Source organism: Manis pentadactyla, chromosome 5 (genome assembly GCF_030020395.1).
Source record: "Manis pentadactyla isolate mManPen7 chromosome 5, mManPen7.hap1, whole genome shotgun sequence".
NCBI lineage: Eukaryota > Metazoa > Chordata > Mammalia > Pholidota > Manidae > Manis > Manis pentadactyla.
Genome location: NC_080023.1, coordinates 88,932,823 through 88,955,088, shown reverse-complemented (window position 1 = coordinate 88,955,088; position 22,266 = coordinate 88,932,823). Strand labels below are relative to the sequence as shown.

The 22,266-nt window shown below is 35.0% G+C and overlaps 1 protein-coding gene across 2 annotated transcripts in view; it reads right to left on the bottom strand.

The window, feature by feature from the left end:
• Window positions 1–22,266, bottom strand: part of GSTCD (glutathione S-transferase C-terminal domain containing) — a 145,000-nt gene that overhangs the window by 12,054 nt on the left and 110,680 nt on the right. For both annotated transcript variants that reach the window (XM_057502501.1, XM_057502500.1), the window contains exons 6-8: window positions 20,776–20,891; window positions 20,589–20,633; window positions 18,508–18,636 (exon numbers count right to left, since the gene is read on the bottom strand). In XM_057502501.1, coding sequence (XP_057358484.1) covers window positions 18,508–18,636; window positions 20,589–20,633; window positions 20,776–20,891 — 290 coding nt within the window. The remainder of the gene's footprint in view (window positions 1–18,507; window positions 18,637–20,588; window positions 20,634–20,775; window positions 20,892–22,266) is intronic.

Here is a 22,266-nt window from a genome sequence, read left to right as displayed (position 1 = left end):
TTGGGTGTGTGATCTTGGGGCACTTAAATCGAACTTCTTTGGGCCTCAGTCTCTTCAACTATAAACTATGGTTAACAATACTGACATATCACAATGTTGTTGCAAAGATTAAGTAACAATGCATTTGAAAACACTGTTAAATGCTGTGTGAATATAATCTAGACAGTGTTGCATTAAAAACTAATCAAATCATATTTATGTAGCACCTTTTCATATTCATATAAAAATTCTTAACATCAAATGTTGAATTGCATGAACTACTTTCAGTTGGTTTATTTAAAAAGGAATAAAATTATGAATTAGAGTCATCAGGGCTTCAATAATTCATGAAAAGGAAAATAACAAAATGATTTAAAAATGTTCTCAAAACAAATTCCTTAAATATAGCTATATGTATTATATTCTGAAGTATACAATTGTGAAAATTACTAGCTAAATAAAGGAAAATAGGATATAGGATCTTGATTTTCTGACAAAATGCTTCATCCCCATTTTATTCTGGACAGAAACAAACTGTTTTGGATTATAATTGTCCTTTCTAGACACAGATCTTTCAACTTTAGGGTAAGAAGGGGCTATCAGGGTGAAGAGAAGGAGACTTTCTGGAAATTTCTGGATGTGAAGTATTATTAAGCCAGATTCCTCTTTTGAACTGGGAAGAACCAAAACCAACACTGTAATGGGAAAAGGAAAATAAGAAACCTTCTCCTGAACTCTCCCCTCTTTCAGGCTTACATCAGCTACACAGAAGTCAACAATCCTATGACTGCTGTGAACCCACCTTTCCTTTTTCACTCTGAAAGTAGAGCCTGCTGTCTGGGGAAGAAAACAACTACAGAGTGACTGGGACAGTGAAGAACCCTGATTTTTCATCTGCCCCTTTTATTTGAGCAGCTTTGCAGAGTGAAAAATAGGCTAGTCTTATTTTCATGAGTAGCTGGAAAACAACCTTTAGTAAAAATGGTAGATGCATTTTTCCCCTGGAGGGAGAGAGAAGAGAACCAACACTCATCAAGTGCCCCTTCTATGCTGGGTGATCATGATGTTTCTAGGCTCACATAGCCCTGAGAGGTTTTATTATCTCCATTTCAGAAGTGAGGAAACTAAGGCTGGAGAAAATTAAGAACGTGCCACAAAGCAGCTCCTCGGGGCAGGAGGATCCTGACCCCAGGCCTCACCCCGTGTGTTAATTACATCAGGCTGCTTTCCCACAAACTTAAGATACTTAAAGAAAAGTTTAGATAATTTACTTTTATAAATTGCTTTTTACTTAGGGTCACACACATGCCCTTTGCTGCATGCAAAAGAGTGAGTTTATTTTCCTCATTGAAGCAAAGTAACTAAATCTAAGAACTACAGCTGGCCCCGCAACAACACAGGTCTGAACTGCACAGATCTACTTTAACATGAATTAAAATATATATATATATATTGGGAACATTTTTGGAGAATGGCAGCAATTAGGAATAACTCACAGATGAACTGTGTAGCCTAGAAATATAAATAAAGATTAAGAAAAAGTCATGTCACGAATGCATAAAAGATACACAAACACTGGTCTATTTTATCATTTGCTACCTTAAAATGTACACCATTCTGTTACAAAAAGTTAAAATATATCAAAATTTACATGCTTGAACATTGATAGACAGTACAAGGCACCATTTGCAGTCAAGAGAAATGCAAACAAACATAAGGATGTAGTTTTAAATCATAACTGCTTGAGATTAACTGTGGTACATACTGTGCTACTGTAACAGTTTCCTAGCCACCTCCTGTTGTATTGGGGTGAGGTTAGGTATTGATGAGTATTCACTTAAAACACAGTGATGCTAGTCATCTCCCACGAGCAGTTCATATCTCCAGTAAATTGCATATAGTTATAAAAAGTGATCTCTTGAAGTTTTCATGTATTTCTTATCATGTTTAGTGCAATATTGTAAACCTTGAATAACACTGTGGGACTCATATGAAATGCCAATAGTGATGCTGGAAGTGCTCCCAAGAAACTGAGAAAAGTTATGACATTACAAGAAAAAGTTGAATTGCTTGATAAGTACTGTAGATTGAGGTCTGCAGCTGCAGATGCCTGCTATTCAAGATAAATGAATCCATTGTAAGGACCAAAGAAAAGGAAATTCATGATGCTGTCGCTGCAGCTACACCAGCAGGTGCAAAAACCTTGCACTTTTTGCAAAATACCTTCTTATCTTGTCCTGAAAGTGCAGCTTTTATGTGGGTGTAGGATTGCTGTAAGAAAGATATGCCCATATATTCTAATATGATTAAAGAAAAAGCTAAGTCATTATATGTATAATGTAAAACCAAAGGAAGGTAAAATATCTAAATTTGGGGAATTTAATGCCAGCAAAGAATGGTTTGATAATCTTGGAAAAAGATTTGGCTTAAAAAATGTTAAGAGAACCGGAGAAGTAGATTTTGTTGACCAAGAGGCAGAAGATGAGTTCCCAGGCACTATGAAGAAAATCACCAAGAAAGGATATTGGCCTGAGCAGGTTGTTAATGCAGAAGAAAATGCCTAATCTGGGGGGGGAAATGCCACAAAAGATATTTATTATTAAGGAAGAGAAGCAAGCACCAAGATTTAAGGTAGGAAGGGATAGGCTACCTCTAATACTTTGTGCAAATGCATTTGGCTTTATGATCAGCACTGCCCTTATCAACAGAGCTGTGAACACCTGAGCCTTGAAGGGAAAAGGAAAACACCAGCTGCCAGTCTTTTGGTTGTATAACATGAAGGCCTGGACAATGAGAACAGGCCTCTTCTGGATTGGTTCCATTGATGCTTTGGCCCTGAAGTCAGGAAGTGCCTTGCCAGTAAGGGACTCTCTTTTCAAGTTCTTTTGATATTAGACAATGCTCTTGGCCACTCAGAACCCCATGAGTTCAACACTGGAGGCACTAAAGTGGTCTACTTGCCCCTCAACACAACATCTCTAAGCCAGCCTCTAGATCAGAGAATCATGAGGACCTTCAAGGCTCATTTTACATGGTGCTCTATAGAAAGGATTAATACTCTATGGAAAAGAGATCCAAGAGAGAACATCATGAAAGCCTGAAATGATTATACCTTTGAAGATGCCATCATTGTTGTAGAAAAAGACATGAAAGCCATCAAGTCTGAAACAATAAATTCTGCTGAAGAAAACTGTGCCCAGATGTTGTGCATGATTTCATAGGATTCATGACAGAGCCAGTCATGAAAGAGATTATAGATATGGTAAAAAAGGTTACGGAGGGTGAAGGGTTTCAAGATACGGATCTTGAAGAAATTCAGGAACTAACAGACACCACACCAGAGGAATTACCTTGATGGACATGAGTGCTTCTGAACCACAGCCAGAGGTGAGGAAGAAGACATATGTAGAAGCAGTGCCAGAAAACAAATTGCCATTAGACATTCTGGCAGAAGGGTTCCATTTGTTCAAGACATGGATCCTTCTATAATATGGGCACTGCAAAAAGCAAACTGTGAAAGGATTGGTACCATATGGAAGAATTTTTAGAGAAGTGGAAAAGCAAGAAAGTCAGACAGAAATTATGAGGTGTATCTGTAGAGTTGCACTGAGTGCGCCTGCCTCTCCGACTCCCCTTCCACCTCCTCCATCTCTGCCATCCCCAAGACAGCAGGTTCAGCTCTTCCTCCTCCTCAGCCTAAGATGAGGATGAAAACCTGTATGATGATCCACTTCCACTCAATGAACAGTAAATAAATGTGATGCCATAAAGTTAGTAAACCTATCTGTTGTATATGTGTGTGTCTTCATGTGAAAATCTAATAACTGTAAGACAATGATATGGAAAGCTTTTTGTGTCACCATCATTATCATCATTGTCTAAGTATTTGTCATGCAGAGCATTGTGTGCAAGACTTACATGGGAGTGAATAGCTTACCCTTATATAGGGATGAGGTGAGTGATATTTACTATAACATGTTAAGTGTGTTAGTTTTCTTACTGTTTTATAACTTTGATTTCAAAGAATTACATACTATATAGTATGCCTTCCTTTTGTACTTAGAGAAACTGGGTAATAGTGTATCATCATGGGTAAACGGTTTTAAAAAAAAAATGTAACAATGTTTCAAATACTAAATTATGAATATGACTGAAACACTGTGCTATAGAAATTTTATAATGATTCATTCCTGTGTAAGCTAGGCTACCATGAAGTAACTGTACTGATTACACTAAACTACAATAAAGCAATCACATTGCTGCTTGTTATCAATGCATGCATCATTATACCTGTAAATAAATATTAATTTCTTTTCACATTATCTTTTTTGATGTTTAGTATTAACAATACATGTAACATCTACAGTGTTTTATATCATATAAGACAATATTGATGTAGGTAATGAAAGACAGATGATTCATCTTGTAAACAGATGATGTAAGCTTACAGTAAAATGTATTTTCTCTTCCTTATGATTTTCTTAATAACATTTTCTTTTCTCTTGCTTACTTTATTGTAAGAATATGGTATAAATACATATACAAAATACGTGTTATGATAACACATTGACTGAGTTATCAGTAAGGCTTCCAGTCAATAGTAGGCTATTAGGAGTAAGTTTTGGGTGAATCAAAAGTTACACATAGATTTTTGACTGTGGGGGAATTGGTGCCTCTAACTGCTATGCTGTTCAAGGGTCAACTGTATTTACACAATAGATTTTAAGTCTAAAGGGTTTTATTGCATCACAAACTCCCAATTTCCATTGCCATCAGACTTAGGTTCTAAATAACAAAGAGTGAAACAGATCAATGGAACAATTTGAATATGGAAATTTAGCATACAAGGGTGGCACTTCAAACCACTGTATGTGATGGACTTTTGAATAAGTGATGTAGGGTTAGCCTGATAGGCATATGAAAAATAAGATTAGATCCTTTCTTCTCACCACACATAATAAATTTCAAATGGATTAGAGATTAAAAATGAAAAAAAAGACATAATCGAGTTCCTCCATAATCTAAGGAAGTGGGAAATACTTTCATAGCTATGTCTGAAAATCCATATGCAATAAAGAATAAGGTTAATAAATTTGATAAAATAAAAATGAAAAAGAAAACCCTCTTAAATGGCAAAAAACCCACACAATTACATGTAAAAAGACAAATGATAAAGTCAGAAAAAGATTTGCAACCTATAGCATAAACAAAGGTTTAATATCCCTAATAGATAACAAGTTTCTAAAAATAAAAAAAAAGCCCAATAATCTGATAAAAATGGGCAAGAGATTTGGGTGACTCATGAACAAAAACATGCAAATAGGCCTTAAACCAAAGTTGTTCAATATTGCCCAAAATAAGAGAAATAAATATTTATACTACATTCAGATACTACTTATCACATACTAGAATGGCAAAAATCCTAAAGTTTGATGACAGTCTATGGGCCAGGCTGTGGGGGAACAGACACTGTCATATAATGGTCATTGGGAATACATAAATATCACAACCCTATGATGCAGGAAATTTAGCAATATCCAGCAAAATTACATTTGTGATTTGCAATCTCACTTCTAAAAAATCTGTTCAAGGGACACACTGGCAAAAATATAAAGTGATCTGTTCATTGAAGCAATAGTTGAATAACAAAATGGAAACACACCAATTTTCCACTGACAGAGGACTGGTGGAATAAACACAATGGAGTACTCTGCAGCTCTAAAAAGGAACAAGGAACGTCTCTACACATGGCCATGGGAAATATTATTAAATGAAAAATAATGTTAAAAATTCTGAAACTATTTCCAGTAATCATCACTTCTGGTTGTGTTTCAGGACTCTGTTGTGTGTATTGAGGTTAAACAATAAATTGCTGATCTAAGTAGGAAACAGATTTTTTTTAAAGCATAGGATAAAGAAGAAAGAGATATGAGATAGATAAGTGAGGCTAAATTAAAATCCCAAAGCCCTGAATTTAAATTGGAAATTTCAGTGTGAACCCACAATGATTTTGTTTAATAAAAAAAGTATCACCTAGATCAGACCACTGTAAAGTCTAGAAACAAAAACAAAACCAGTGGCAATGCCCATCTCTAGTACTTAGACTGGGAAACCTAAATAGGATTTTCCTTTAAAGGATTTAGCGAGCTCTGTGGAGAAACAGCTGATGCCAGACATGAGGCAGACAGATATACGATGAGCTGGAATATCTTAGACTGAAAGCACAGATGCTACCAAATACTATTGAAGCCTTATCAAAAAGCCTCAGGAGCCAACTTGAAATGCTCCCACTGAACAAAGACAGGAATATTTGAGCATCAATGAGAAAAGTAAATGAAATAGATTCAAGCATTTCAAATATTAAATTGATGAGTCAATAATCATACTGAAAAAAGAAAGCAAACCTAACTGGTCACTTGTGACAGATAACCAATTCATTTTGAAAACTGGAAAATAAAGGAAAAGGATCGAGTTTTATCTGGCCTTTCCTATGTGGCTGTATCTCAGTGTAGTCAAGTAGTTGATGAAGGTAAGTGAATGAAGATGCAATGATAACATTAGAAGAATGTCACCATTTTGCAATCCTTACTAAAATAATGGAACTGCGGGCAATGGTCCTGAATGCTGCTAACAGGACACAAGAGACAACCACATCTACGTGCTTGTTGCCAGAACATGCCATCACCTATGACGCAGATTACCCAAAATGTGAGCCTGATCTGATTATGCCTTTATGATGGAGATCTAACTCCCAATTTCTAGGCAATATAGGGAACAGGGTAATATGTGAAACAACACCATGGGGTGCAGTCGGCTAAACCCACTGTGGGAAATGCTAAAGGAGAAATGACATGGTCATGTAAACACACTGCAAGGAAATGAGGACAGGGAGGACAGGGTAAACAGAGTGATCCCCTAAAGATGTCCTCATCCTAACCCCTGGAACCTGTCAGCAGGGCAAAAACTATTTTTTGCAGATGTCAATGAGATTAAGGACCTTAAAATAGCAAGATTATTCTGGATTACAAAGGTGGGCTCACTCTAATTACATGAGGTCTTTAAAGTAGAGAACTTCCTCAGGTAAGCAAGAGGGATGAGACAGGAGATGTCAAAGGGATTTGAAGTATGAGAAGGCCTTGACCCACTGCTGGCTTTCATGGTGAAGGAGGCCATGGACCAGGGAACATGGACAGCTCTAGAAGCTGAGAATGACTCCCCGCTAAGCCTGCAGGGAACAGGAAACTTAGTCTATAACCACATGGAACTGAATTCTACCAACAATCCGAGTGACCCTGTTAGTGAATTCTCCCTTGGAGCCTCCAGGTAAGAGCCAAACCAAGCCAATACCTGATTTTGACCTAATGACACCTGGAGTAGAGAAACTAGTTGAGCCCACCTGTATTTCTGCCTATAGACCTGTGAGATAATAAATTTGTGTTATGTTATGATAGGCTGCCAAGTTTGTGGTAATTTGCTACAACAGAAATGGAAAACAAATGACAAGCTGTAGGTTTGTAAACTTTAAGACTCACATTAACCGTTTCAATTTTCGGGTCTTATTTCAATCCCTATTAAGAGAAATACATTGTAAAAATATCATGAGACAACTGGTGTAGAGTTCTGTAGCAACATGAAATTCAGTGATTTTGCTGAGGAATTTGTTATTCTTTCTTATTGATCACTAAAGGGCTGTAATTACTACTTATAGTGGAAACTGCAGAATTCATCCATTCACTGTTCATTTATTAATTCATTCAGCAATCATAGGGCATTTCCTATCCATCAGTATGATGGAAATGGCTAGCCATACAAAGGTAAAAAATATGGTCCCTTTTCCATGCTCTGTCAATAGCAACCCTTGAATTTAAACTATTAATACATTAATCAACTCAATGTGAGAATTGTATAGATTTAAGCAACTTATAAAGTTCTCGTTATTTTATGTGTCTAATATGTGTGACTCACATGGAATATAAAGAAGAATAAAACACCACACACACAATGGCACACAAGCAGTACACAACTGTGTACAATACAAGGCAGAATGTGTTAAGTGTCATCTAAAAAGCACAAATAGAAACATCGGAGGGAGAAGGGATATTCAGATGGGGAAAAAATCAGCAAAGGTCTTCTGGGGGAGGAGGTGGCATTTGAAGAAGTCCTTGTTGGACAGAAAGGAGTTCAAAACGGAAAGAATTCAAGCATAGAGGCAAACAAGCATATGACATTTTCATGAAATAGGGAGTGAAACTGATGTTAATAATAATACAAACTTTAACATTTATTAAGGCACTGTGCTAAGTACTTCCCACATGTTTACTTGTGTAACACAACCCCATGAAGTATATACTCTTTTTGTTTTACCTTTTTTATTATGGTTAAAGAAACATAATATAAAATTTACCATCTTCACCTTTCTTTAAGTGTACAGTTCAATAGTGTTAAGTATATTCACATTGCTGTGAAACAGATCTCCAGAACTCTTGCATCTTGCAAAACTGAGACTACAGCCATTGCACACTTTTCCTTTCTCCCTTCCCCTGGCCCCAATAACCACCATTCTACTTTGTTTCTCTGCATACCTTAGATACTTCATATAAGTGGAATCATCACTATTTGTCTTTTTTGTGATTGACTTATTTCATTTAGCATAACATCCTCAAGGTTTATCTATGTCATAGCATATGACAGAATTTCCTTCTTTTTAAAGGCTGAATAATATTCATTTATATATATATATATGTATATATGCACACATACACACCCTCTTGGTTATTGTGCTACCACCTCTTGACTATTGCAAATAGTGCTACTATGTACATTTGTACATGCATGTACAAATATCTAAGCAGATGCTATTTTAAGATGAGGAAACAGAGTTCCAGAGAGGTTAAGTAACTTGTTCCAGGTCACATAACAAATTAAGGACCCGACTCAGATAGCTGAGGGTCTCCATCCTAGATATCTACTCTTTACAAATATACTTCTCATTTCATTCCTTTCATTGGCCCTACTATCTTCTAAATTACAACACCACAGGGAACTAGCGTGTATTCAGTATCTGCTTGATGTCAAAATCTTTACTCAGATTTTTCTTGATTTAATCAATAATTTAATTCTTTTTCTTAATTTAATACTTTAAGTACCTCGTATGATCTCATTTGCAATAAAAAGTCCAAGGTCACTAAGCCAGCAAGCATCCCCGAGGAACTCTGAATCCAAGTCTGACTCCAAAGTTCACATTCTTTCTATTGTATTATGCCATGCCTTCTCGGACCAGCATCTCTGGAGCTGGAAGGAGCTTACATCTTTTTTTTTTTAAATGAAGAATTTCTGTAAACCACTCTTAACGTTCACCACTTACCTGTGGAGAAAATGAATGAAATATGTGCTGGCCACATATAAAGGAAGTGATCAAAGAAGGAAGAAGATAAACACATCCATTATTTTTCTTAACCCATTCTTATCCTTAGTAATTTTATGAAATTTATGAAATTTTTAATTACATTTCAAGCATCTGACCAGAGTTTGTAATATAACACACACCAGAAAGGTTTGATAACTGTAGAAAGAGCATCAAAACATAACCCATGAGAATCTAATGAAAGCTAGAGTGCTGGGAGAAAAACACAATTGATTTTTAGCTAACCTCATAGAAAATAAGTGTTTTACTGACTGACCCAAAGAATTCAGGATGGTGGTTCTCAAATAATGAGTTTCTTATTATCTACCCCTTTCTATGTCTATATACCAAATTCTAATAAAAGATGAAATTGAAGTTGTAAACTTCTCTATTATCCAAGGCGATGCATATTTCAAAATAAATGTAAGTATTTTTCTATCTAAATATGTGTGGCAGAATTCATGGACTGTAAATTGAGGGCCTTTCCATTTTCTTACTTTAGTTAATCTGTACATCATAAAAGTTGTAAGCACAATACTTATTCTATCATCTAAGTTAGCAAAATAAAACTGAACAGCCAAGAAACTTCAATCCACATATCTCTCTTATATATGGTAGTAAATAAATGAAATTAATCCTAACTCACTCTCCTTTTTTCAGCTGGTAGCCTCTGGACAGACGAGGCAAGGCTCCAGATAAACTGCCATATATTTTCACTCTTAGATAATATATGTTGATAAAAACTATATGTTGATTTTTTAAAATTTTATTAAGGTATCATTGATATACACTCTTATGAAGGTTTCACAAGAAAAATAATGTGGTTATTACATTCATCCTTATTATCGAGTCCCACCCCATACCCCTTTGCAGTCACTGTCATTCAGTGTAGTAGCCACAGAGTCCCTATTTGTCTTCTCTGAGCTACACTGTCTTCCCTGTGACCCCATGTGCACCAATCATGACACCCCAGGATCCCCTCTTCCCTCCCTTCCCACCTGCCATCACCCACCTCTCCCCTCTGGTAACCATTAGTCCCTTCTTGGAGTGTGTGAGTCTGCTGCTATTTTGTTCTTTCAGTTTTGCTTCGTTGTTATACTTTATAAATGAGGGAAATCATTTGGTACTTGTCTTCCTTCACCTGGCTTATTTCACTGAACATAAGACCCTCTAGCTCCATCCATGTGGTTGCAAATGGTAGGATTTGTTTCTTATGGCTAAATAGTATTCCATTGTGTATATGTACTACCTCTTCTTTATCCATTCATCTACTGATGGACACTTAGGTTGCTTCCATATCTTGGCTATTGTAAACAGTGCTGTGATAAATATAGGGGTGCAAATGTCTTTTTGAATCTGAGAAGTTGTTTTCTTTGGATCAATTCCTAGGAGTGGAATTACTGGGTCAAATGGTATTTCTATTTTTAGTTTTTTGAGGAACCCCCATATTGCTTTCCATAATGGTTGAACTAGTTTGCATTTCCACCAGCAGTGTAGGAGGGGTCCCCTTTCTCTGCATCCCCACCAGCATTTGTTGTTCCTAGTCCCTTCTATTTTGGCCATCCTAACTGGTGTGAAGTGATGTCTCATTGTGGTTTTAATTTGCATTTCCCTTATAATTAGCAATGTGAAGCATCTTTTCATGTGCCTGTTGGCTATCTGAATTTCTTTGGAGAAGTGTCTGTTCATATCCTCTGCCCATTTTTTAATCAGGTTATTTGCTTTTTGGGTCTTGAGGCATGTGAGTTCTTTATGTTTTGGATGTTAACCCCGTGTCGGATATGTCATTTACAAATATATTCTCCCATACTGTAGAATGCTTTTCTGTTCTGCTGATGGGGTCCTTTGCTGTACAGAAGCTTTTTAGCTTGATGTAGTTCCATTTGTTCATTTTTGATTTTGTTCCCCTTGTCTGGAGAGATGCATTCAGGAAAAATTTGCTCATGTTTATATTCAAGAGATTTTTGCCTATATGTTGATTTTCAATGCAAGGCAAATTTTGCAATATAATAAGCCTATGATTTATTCATACCCAAAAAATTAAGCTGTGCTAGATGTATTTATGACTCTAATAGGCTCCTATCCTTGTTTTGTTTGTTTTTTTATGAGATTCATTTAACATTTATCCACTTTTTCTTAGACCAAACCATGCACATGGGTGTTGTTATTCCCCATTTTACAAAAAGGTTAAGTGTCTGGTCCAGGGTCACAAGTGACGAAGTGAAAATTTAAACTCCACCTCTCTATGTTCCCATTTACTCCTTTCACTAGATGTGGGAAGTGAACAGGAAGTTACTGACTAGACTCTCATCCATCTCTTACATCAAAACTTGCTTCATTCCTCTTCCCCTCTTGGAGCCCTAACTTCTCCGTCTGTAAAATGAGAAGGTTGAACTGAATGATTTCTAAATTTGCCCCAACCCAGTTATGCTCTGAGCCTTTGCTTCTCAAAGAGGATTTGCTTCTCAAATATCTTTAACAGGAACAGGGCTTGGTCCCAAGTGTGCACTCACGTTCCCCCACTTTAAAAACTTTCATGCAATTATATTACAGTAATAGGTTAAAGGCATGTAATTACAAAGAGTCCCTTGTTCTAGACATACTGCTCCACCCCTGAAAGAAAAACCAAAGCTAATGCTTTGCAACTCATTGATTTTCTTCTCTGAAACCTCTTTTTCTATATAATAAATGTGTATTGCTATCCCTTGATTTGTAAATATTAGACATTATTGGTTTTCTGTTTTGGGAGATGAATTTTTTTTTTTAGTTCATTTATGCACCTTTTCTCAGTCTCTTAATGTTATCTCCAATTTTTAGTTAAGTGTTTATGCAATGTTTTTATTATTATTGCTTTGTATATACTGTTCACTACTGAGCTAAGTGTGCTGTACAATTTTATTTTTCTTTAACATGCAAGGCTTTCCATACCCAAAAGTTCTGGAAAGTGCCCTATTGTATAAATTTAATTGAATTTAAATAAATTCATATAAATTGTATGAAAACTCAAATAATCTTTCTTTCCTGAAGACATCTTTTCTGAGCCTCCTGACCTTTAACTAGAATATGGACTCAGTGTTTCTTTAGGCCAGCTGCCTAGTTCTGGTCTTAACACTGCCCTTTGCCGTCATATGAAGAGCTCTTTTAACCACCCGTTGTATTGCATTTTTCACATTCCTTTTTCTTACTTATTCTCTTGTTTTGTGAAGCATGTCTAGTAGTTTCCTAATGTACATTTTTTTGGGACTCTGAAATTTTCTTTATTACTTTCATACTTGTCTGATGGGTTGGCTAGGCATAGAATTTTAGGTTGGATATTTTCCTTTCGAATTTTAAAGGTATTCACTGTCTTCTAACCTCCTATGTTGCTACTGAGAAATTTGATGGCATTTTGATTCCAATTTTTTTTAAGAAAAACAGCCTTCATTATTGATACATTTTCTTATAGTAGTTCTTTGATATTTTCCTCTCCCCCATTTTATCTATTTTCTCTTTCTGATCCTTCTATTACTTACATACTGGACTTCCTAGACTGAATTTCTAATTTTAAAAAATTGCTCCTATTTCTGTCTTTCTTTGTTCTATTTTTTTGGGGGGTGATGTTCTACACTTCCCCTTTTAGATTTTCTACTTGTTTTTATTTTCATTACCATATTTTTTATTTCCAAGAAGTTCTTGTTCTCTGATAGTTCATTTCTTTTTCTTTTTCATTCTACCCTTGTTTCATCAATGCAATATCTTCCCTGATCTCTCTCAGAATGAGATCTTTGTCATGTTTGCTGCTTTGGTCTCTTATTTTTTATTTTGGAATCTTTCTAAACTTGCTATTCCTTGACTGTCAGTTCACATTAAAGAAAAAATGACTAAAAAATTGATTGGAAGTTCTGAATGAAACTTGAAGCCTGGTAGGTTTCACTAGTGACTGAGTGACCATGTGGCCAGCTGGCTTTTTAAATTTTTCTATATTACAGCTATAGCATCTGTAGTTATTTTCTCTGGGGACAGTTCTGATTCTGCATAGGAGGATTTTTTTTAACCCTTGGAGATGACTTTTGCTTCTGAAGTTCTGGAATTAAGGGCAAATGGGGGTGAGGGGAGGGAAGAGGTCCATCATTGTGTATGCAGATCCTCACTCAGTTGCTGCTCTCAGTGTGTCGCATCATCCTTGCCCTCTGTGCCCAATATCCCGATACTTGGAACATCTCTGTCTCAATTCCTTCATAGAATAAACTTCCCGTCTCTTGTAGGAGTCAGGGAGAAAGATTTACCTGTCTATACAAGATGGGAAGGTGGGAACCTGGGTCTCTATATATTTTTAATTAAACATGATTTTATTCCTCCTCATGATCTTTTCTCTGAGGTTTCTGGCATCCTGAATTCCTGAATTTTTCTGGGAGTAAAGTGACTTGCTTCTTGATAACCAACCCCTCTCCCCCATGCATTTTAGTTTAATCTTCTCCACTCAATGAAACTAATAAAAGGTTGGGTTGTATATCAATGATACTTCACCTAAAAATAAATTTTCCATTTTTCTTCAATCTGCTTTCTGCCCTCAGATATTGTGGTTCAAGTTACTATATTTTGAACATAGTTTCACCTAAGATGGGTTCTTGTTCTCCTTGTTATTTAGGGTTCTGTTCTTTCTTGGGGCCATTCTGGTAAGTCCTCTATTTTGGCTTAATGATTAAAAATTGTGTTTACAGAATATGTAATTTCTCAAGTTCCTTTTCTTTTAAAACAAGGATTATATAAATTAGGTATCAGGAGTGTTACTGAATTACATTCTATAATTACATATGCTTCTAACTGTACACTAACATACATAACTAGAAATAAGCTTGAATTTAGCACTTGGCACTGATAAATCATAAACAATCATTAAAAATTGGTAAGGGTAAAATAGAAAAAAGTAAATGCAGACAAACTTTTTTAGATTTTGATAAATATTGACAAATAGAAAATATTCACCAAACTGCAAAAAGCAATCATTTATTATCTGGTTGAGATAACTTTGTGTTACTGTTGGAATTATCCATCTAAAAATTTTGGTGGTGAAGTTGGTTAGCCCTGACACAGTTTTTGTTTTTTAATGCAACATGTGTTTTTCTATAGTCATGGCCCTTTCTGTGATATTGTTTGGCAAGGTTTTTGTAATATTGTTTGAGAGCCTGATTATTAGTACACATTGCAACTTGAGACTTAAAAGGAAAATCTTGTAAAGTAAGTTTTTTACAGTAATGATTATTTAACTTGCATTAGGCAATAACAGACTTCTTTAAAGAAAAACAGCCATTAAAATGTCTGCTTTTAAAGTAATCTCTTGTAAATTGTCCTTTAAGTCTATGGTGATCAACACATACTGCCTTAGTTTGGGCTGCTATAGAAACATTTCCACAGACTGGGTGGTTTAAACAGAAAATACTTATTTCTCACAGTTCTGGAGGTCAGAAGTCTAAGATCAGGGTGCTGGCAGATCTCATGTTTGGTGAGGACCCCCTTCCTGGTTTGCAAAGGGCTGCTTCTCATCGTCTCCCCACATGAAGGAGAGCCAAGGAAGGAGGCCATCTTTCTTTTCTCTTCTTATAAGGGAACTAATTCCATTCAGGACTGTTCCACTCTCATGAGCTAATTACCTACCCAAAGCCTGCCTCCTAATACCACCACTTAAGGGTTAGGAATTTAACATATGAATTTTTTTGGTGGGGGGCACAAATATTCAATCCGTTAACAAACACTCAGTTCAGTGCCATACAGTTATCTATATTGAGACTGGAAAGAAAAAATCCTTCTTGGGTGTTTATTTTTTAAAAGACTTTTTTATATTTTCCCCAGGATATAACAGTCATTATAATCAAAATCATAATTAGCCAATCAAAAGGTATTTCTATAATAATTAAATGCTTATTTTGAAAGAAATCATCTCTCTCTCTCTCTATGTTCAGAATTCTTTTAGAAACCTTATAGTTATCCTTAGGACCCTATTAGTCTTTCTGGCTAAATAAGCTATCTATCTATCAAATATTAAACACATATGTTTTTTTCTTCTATCTTTAATGCTTAATTGCTTACATTATTATGAATATAAAAATAATGTTAAGTTTGGGATATTTTTTAATATTGAAAATAAAGAAAAGTATATTAGCATATAGAGATAGCCACCTTTAAAAAAATACATACTGGCATAATTTACTCCCATCCATTTTTGATGTAGTTCTTTTCAATGGTTGAGATCACACTGCACAGAGTAAGAGGCCCAATTTGTTGAGTCCTTCTTAAATGCCAAGCAAACAGCTAAGTGCCTCACATGCGTTTTATCAACATCCTATGAACCAGGTGTATTATGCCCATCTTATAGACAGAAAAACTGAGGATTGGTGAGTTTAAACAAATTGTCCAAGGCTATATAGTTAACTAACTGGCCAAACTGAGACTTTAGCATAAGGCTGCCCAATGTTAAAATACATCTCTTAGCCATTATGTTTATACAATTTTCTTTTTACCAATATAATAAATTTTTCATGTCATTAACAACTCATTGTAAATACCATGTAAATGAATATTTCAAAGCTCCTGTATGGTTATACCCATCTTACTGAAGCATTGCAGTCCATGAGGAATAATATTTTAAAATTCTTTGTCAGTTTTAGAACAAGAATTGAATATCATTGTTCAAGTTAAAATGTATACAGTTACTAGAGATTTTGAATGTTTTCACAAGCTTATCAGGCATTTGTGAATTTCCAAAGAACTATATTTCTCGAATATGCACAGTGTAAATCAGAAATTACAGAATGACTCTGGAACAAACATAGTATTACCTTATTGATACTGATTATATAGGGGAGGTACAATAAGTAGGGGTGTTGGTAGAAATTTTTGAAAAATTTGAAAATGGATTTGTTCTCTTCCATTATTTCAAATCAAAGTAACTTAACAAAGTTAGTACACCTGTTCATTTTTGCCTGATACATGTTGTATTAATGGCATTTCAATTCTTATATATGTGATTTGTTTAAAGCTCCAAAACATGTTTAGTTCTAAGGCTTTAAAATTCTCTCCTTAAGATCTTGTTTACATCATTAATTTTTATATCTAAAGAAAAAAATAATGAAAGAAAAAGGCATTTGCTAAGCAAAGATAAATGCCAACTAACTGTTCATTTGAAAGATCGCAACATTATGGATTAATGCAGTCTTAATTCATTTCCAGTACCTGGCTGTTCTGATTTCCTCTCTACCTAGATGATTTTCACTGGAATCTATTATGCAAGAGTTAGAACCACTGATCCATTTAGTTTGATTTATCAAGTGACAATACCTCAATTATCTTCCTAGGCAAATTATTTTCTTGAGAGTAAATCTAATTTTGGTTTAATCTTCCAAGTAATTTTAATTCATTTCTATGTAATATGACAAAGGTAATTTATGAAAGAAAAAAACTCATTACGGATATAATATTATGAAATGTGGAGAAGAAATCACTTATAAAAAGACATAAGTTTTAGTTGGTGTTAGTAAGTTATGACCTTGGAAGTTACAAGAATATATGCCAGAGAAGGGTAAAGAGATAGATGGCTGACAGGCTGGGAATTTCATGAATTGAGAGGTGAGTGAATGGGCAGGAACACCTTGGTATCTTAAACATTCTGCTTGGTATATGGGTAATATGGGCATTGGCTTAATGGCTTATTTCATGGGAGAACCTATATATGTCAACATTTATGTAAAATTTAAATTGCACATAAATATATATTTAATTTGCTGTCTCAGATGTTTACGTTTTCCAAAATTTCCTTATTAATAGTTACTTTACTAACAGTTTTCTTAAAACTGTTGGCTTCTCTTTGTATAGGCTTGGCTTGAGATAACCAATCTAGATCACACCTACACAGGAAACAAACTGCATTCTTTTTTAGGCTGTAAAAAATAACAATAAGCCCCACAAACTTGGAGTAGTTGATATTTAAGAAATAAACTTTTTTGGGCAAAAATCATAAGTACTACAAAAGGTTTGAGCTTCTGAAATTGGATAAGAGTTCCATCTAGTCAAGCCCATTGTGTATGTTATATGAACACAGATAGTTAGGAATGCAAATTAGCACAACTTCCCTGGAAAGTGATTTGGCAAATGTATCAAATATCTTAGGTGATGCATAAGGTATCCATCATAGTAATAATTATATTATAACAAACAAGAAACAAAAAAACATGATGAGTCAGTAGGGAAAAGATTTATGACAATGTTCAGTTAAAGCAGGATCTATGTAGTACAATATCAATAATATTAACAAATGTGTAAATATGCTTTATGCTTTTGTATGTGTGGAAAACTGTAAAAAGACTGAAGGTTTTTGACAACATTTCTCTCTCAGTAGTAGAAATACTGATGATTCTTCTTTATATTACCATGTATTTTTCTATACTGAACATTTAATCCTTAAAAATAAGAAAAAATAGTTTAAAACAAATACAAAGACCAGAAGCAACATTAACATCTTAATGAAACTTAAACTCCAGCAGAGCATACAATCTTGGGTTTAAATGAAATGGCAGAATCATGTATCTTAGGTTTTTTAGTCATATCAAACAATAACAATTTGATCTGAAGGTTTAGAAATATGACCAATATACTTTGTCTCTTGGAAGCTAAAAAACATGATGATATCAAATCCTAGCTAAAGATATATTGTGTAAAGGCAACTTTAGTATTTACAGGTTACTAACAAGCTATTTTTTTCTATTATGTTCTTTGTTTATCTTTCCTTTCATTAATCTTCTAAAAATGTAGTATGAAACAAGAGACATCATCTTCATTATAATTCATTCATTCATTCAATTAATAACTACTATTAAGCATTTGCTATGTGTCAAACATTGTTTTAGACACTGGGCTTCTACAAAGAAGAAAATAAAGTTATAAAGGAACAAGTGTTACCTCTATCACAGAATGATGACATATTATGAATGAAATAGTATTGATTAATATGCTATACTTTATAGATAGTAGAAAACGAATGTTATAAATTCCTCTGTTTAGCAAAGAATATAAACATATCTCCTTTATTTACTCTTAGTCTTATAATTTTCTTACTTAAATAATGAAAAAAATAAAAATTGTTTATTACTTACCCCAATATTAAACATCCCTGTAAAATACTCCATATTTGCTTGAATGAACCAAATGTTGCTTAAACCTAGTTCGTCACTTCTCTTCTTAGCACGAATTAATGATAATTCCTTGTTTTCTATTAGTGTAACCTAGATTTTACCCAGAAAACAATAGTATATTCAGTAACATACTTCAGACACTAGGGCAAGTATTTCATAGCTTTAATAATGTAGAACATATTACATTGATCCTTATCCTGTGCCAGGAAGTATGCCAGATAATGTGGTGTAGAAATGAATGAACGAGGTTCTTGAACTTTTAAAGTTCATAGATATAGTGATATAACTGAAACAGGCAATTATAATACAGTGATAAGCATTTCATGAAAGATATAGAATGTATTACCAGAGCACTCAGACTTGAGGGCCAAGGAAGGTTTTAGTCATTTAATATGGAACAGTAACATATTAACTGAAGCTTGAAAAAAATAAATAGAAATTAGCTGGAGGAATGAAGGAGTGTTTCACATAGAGAGAGAGACATGTATGAAAGCCCATGGTGAGAGAGATACAGTGTTTGAATAACTGAGAAAATCAAATAGAGCTGGGGCACAGTGTATGGCAGTGACGGTGGGGCTGGGGTGACAAGGGAAGGAGGTGGGAATGAGGCTGGAGAGGTAACAGGAGTCAGATTAGGTGTGATGGAAGTTCAGTTGCTGCGATGTATAGCATGGCTTTGGTGGGGGTGAGGCAGAAGGCAGGGCAATCAGTTAGAAGTCTCCAGTCCAGCCAAGGGACACGGGAGAGGATCATTGGTTTAGGTGGAGAAAAGTGGGCAGAACTGTCACTTTCACTGCTCTCATTCCTAGTTCTACCCTTGTTTTGTCCTTATGCTTGTCTTTATGGAAAAATCCTGGAATTTTTTGTAAAAAAACCTGTCAAGTGTGTACTTGGTGTCAAAGGCTGTCCAGCTTTTATTCTAGCCAAGCCTTCCCTTTTCCGGTTTCAATGTCTTTCTGTTTCCAGCAGAACTGTCGGGATGGGAGAACAAGACAGTCTGCCTGACTCTGCCTCTCCAGGATTCTGTTGCACGAGGGCTCTCCCTCGTTCTCCAGTGACGAAGTTGCTCTCCTTAATAAAACAGATGCCTGCCTTCCTCCCAGGCTTACTTATTTATTTTATTCTCTCCTTTCTTTTGTTACCTGTCATTCTGGCCAGTCTATGAATTCTTCCACCTTTTTTCCTCTGGGAGTAATCACTGTAATAATTGCGCATCTTCCAGAGGGCTCACAGTGAAGAATCAGCCCCAGTTCAACTTGTATTTAAAAAATGCCATCAAGTTCTAGACTTTTATGCTAAAAGATAGTGACTCTGAGGAAATGATGTAATATGGCAGACTAAAAATAGCACAAACTTTTAACAAATGTTGGCAATTGCATGCATTCTGGTATATTTACTTAAAAACATATTACATAGCCACATTTTACTGGTATTTTAATAATGAGATTTCAAATTATTTGTAATAGAGAAAACTGTTTATGATGTAATATTGAGTGAAAGCAGGTGACTAAAATTGCATTTGCACTTTGCTATTTGCAACAATAAGCTTCCTCATGGACAATGACTTACTGAGGACACAAGGAGGAAAACATTTGATCAGTGTGGTAGATTTGGGGTTCACTGTTTTCTTTAAAAGTGTTATTATTGTTGTTAAATTTTGACACAATGGATAAAAACTAAAATACTAAAAGAATATGCTCAAAAAGTTTCAGAAGCTAGTATTCCCAGTATAAAATTATGTTATCAAGTAAACTAGCTTCATCATTAACTATTTTATTTAACAATGGAAGTTATTTCTTTTACAAGTTATTTTAAAATATAATCCTTTTTAAAAATTGAAATATGTACTGTGGTTCTAGTATCCTTTTTCTCCTTAAGATTGTGAATCTTGGAAGTTTAGTTCAGAGAAAAAAATGAAATGCCTGTGCCACATATTTGACCTGGGTGAATGATTATGAACTCAAAGAGCAGGGATAAGCCAGACTCAGCTCACTGACAGTGCAGCTTTCCGATGTGCCCTTTCATCTCTTATTCAGGCTTACCTGGCATGCTGGCAGCATGTGAGCTAGGACAATCCCAACATGGCCCTAAAACAGGCAGAAAAACAAGCAAGTTAGCTTTGGTTCCCAAAGTCTTTTTGCTCATTCTGAACAAAAACATGACCTTGAACGAAACATGAAGCCACACAGTCTTGGAAAGGCTGAAGAAAACACAGGAGAGATGCGGTACCCCACCACTGCAGAAATCCACGATTCTGTCACCAGGTTTGGCCTGACTTGTCACCACATAGACGAGATTGTTTAACTGTTGCTGCTTCCTCAAAGCCCGACCGCTGGACATCCTGCCTGCAGAGACAAGAGACAAAAATGAGCTGTCGCGTGCTGTGCAGGGCTGAGGAGACACTTGCAGAATAATGCAGGAAGGGGTGGGTGCATAAATGGATTGCAGATTCTGTAAGACCCTCTGTAAGAGGACTGGGACTCAGATGAACTCTACTTTTGCTTATTTTTACTTTTATTGCTGTCTAACTTCTCTTTTAATAGCCATTGGCAGAAAATCCTTGGAAATATGTCTTCTAGAGAGGAAATGGTAAGTGAAACATTAAGTTCACAGTTATAAAGTAAATGTTCAATAAATGTTTACTAGATGAATAAAAATAAACAGTAATAGTCTCTTCCCTTTATCCCTCTCAGAGACATATTGTGAAGATCACTTAATTTCAGCACATTGCTAAAATCTCCTGGGAGAAAAGAGATCTATAATAAATAAAAACTTCTTTTTATTATTTAGCTGGGACATCCTTGAACTTTAATTCTTCTGGTAGGACACTTGGGACATAGGTATAACAATCACTGAGATATAGCAATGGTTATTGTATTTAGAGAGTACTGGATTTTCCCATTTCTACTTTGAAGCTTCCTTTCAACATGAGTCAGACACAGAAATTTAATGCAATTAGAGATTAAAGATAAGGCATCTCTAAGTATGAAATGCCTTGGGCCTAGCAGCATGACAACAAATTAATTTTCCTTTCAAAGCTACGAGTCAAGTCCATGAAAATAACTTCAGAAGAATGAATGAAATTATTTGTTTTTGCATATTTCAAATGAACTTTTTATAAGTGCAAGATTAAGGAAATGTAAGAGCAGATTTCAGTGATACACATAAAAGAAAAAAACAAAAAATCATTTTGGCTTAATCACAAATTATTTACAGATACAAAGATTTCCCTGCTCCATTTTCACAGAAACATAACATGGATTTTTTTCTTTTCTTCTCTTTTCCTTCTTCCTTATATTACTAATAAAAACAATGGAAAACTTTCATTTTAGAAAAAAAATTTAATGTGGATAAAATAACCCATAATCTCATATGAATCTCCATGAATCCATAATTCAGGGTTAATGTTTTCATATATATGTACTTCCAGCCATACCATGCATTCCTAATTTTCTAGGCAGCATATATTATGTTTTATATAATCTTTTTACGTCAGTACATTTGCTTCTGTAAGTTTTAATGGCTGCATAGTATTCCTTTGACTATGTAGACCATCATTAGGTAACCAATTTCCCATTGTAATGATGCAGTCATCATTGCACAGCTGAATAATTCTGCACATTCTTAATTATTTAGTGTGGCCCAGTGTGAATTTCCAACATAAAGAGCATTTAAAGCAATAGTCTGGTGACTTCATTTGTGAAGACAAGTTTCATGTAG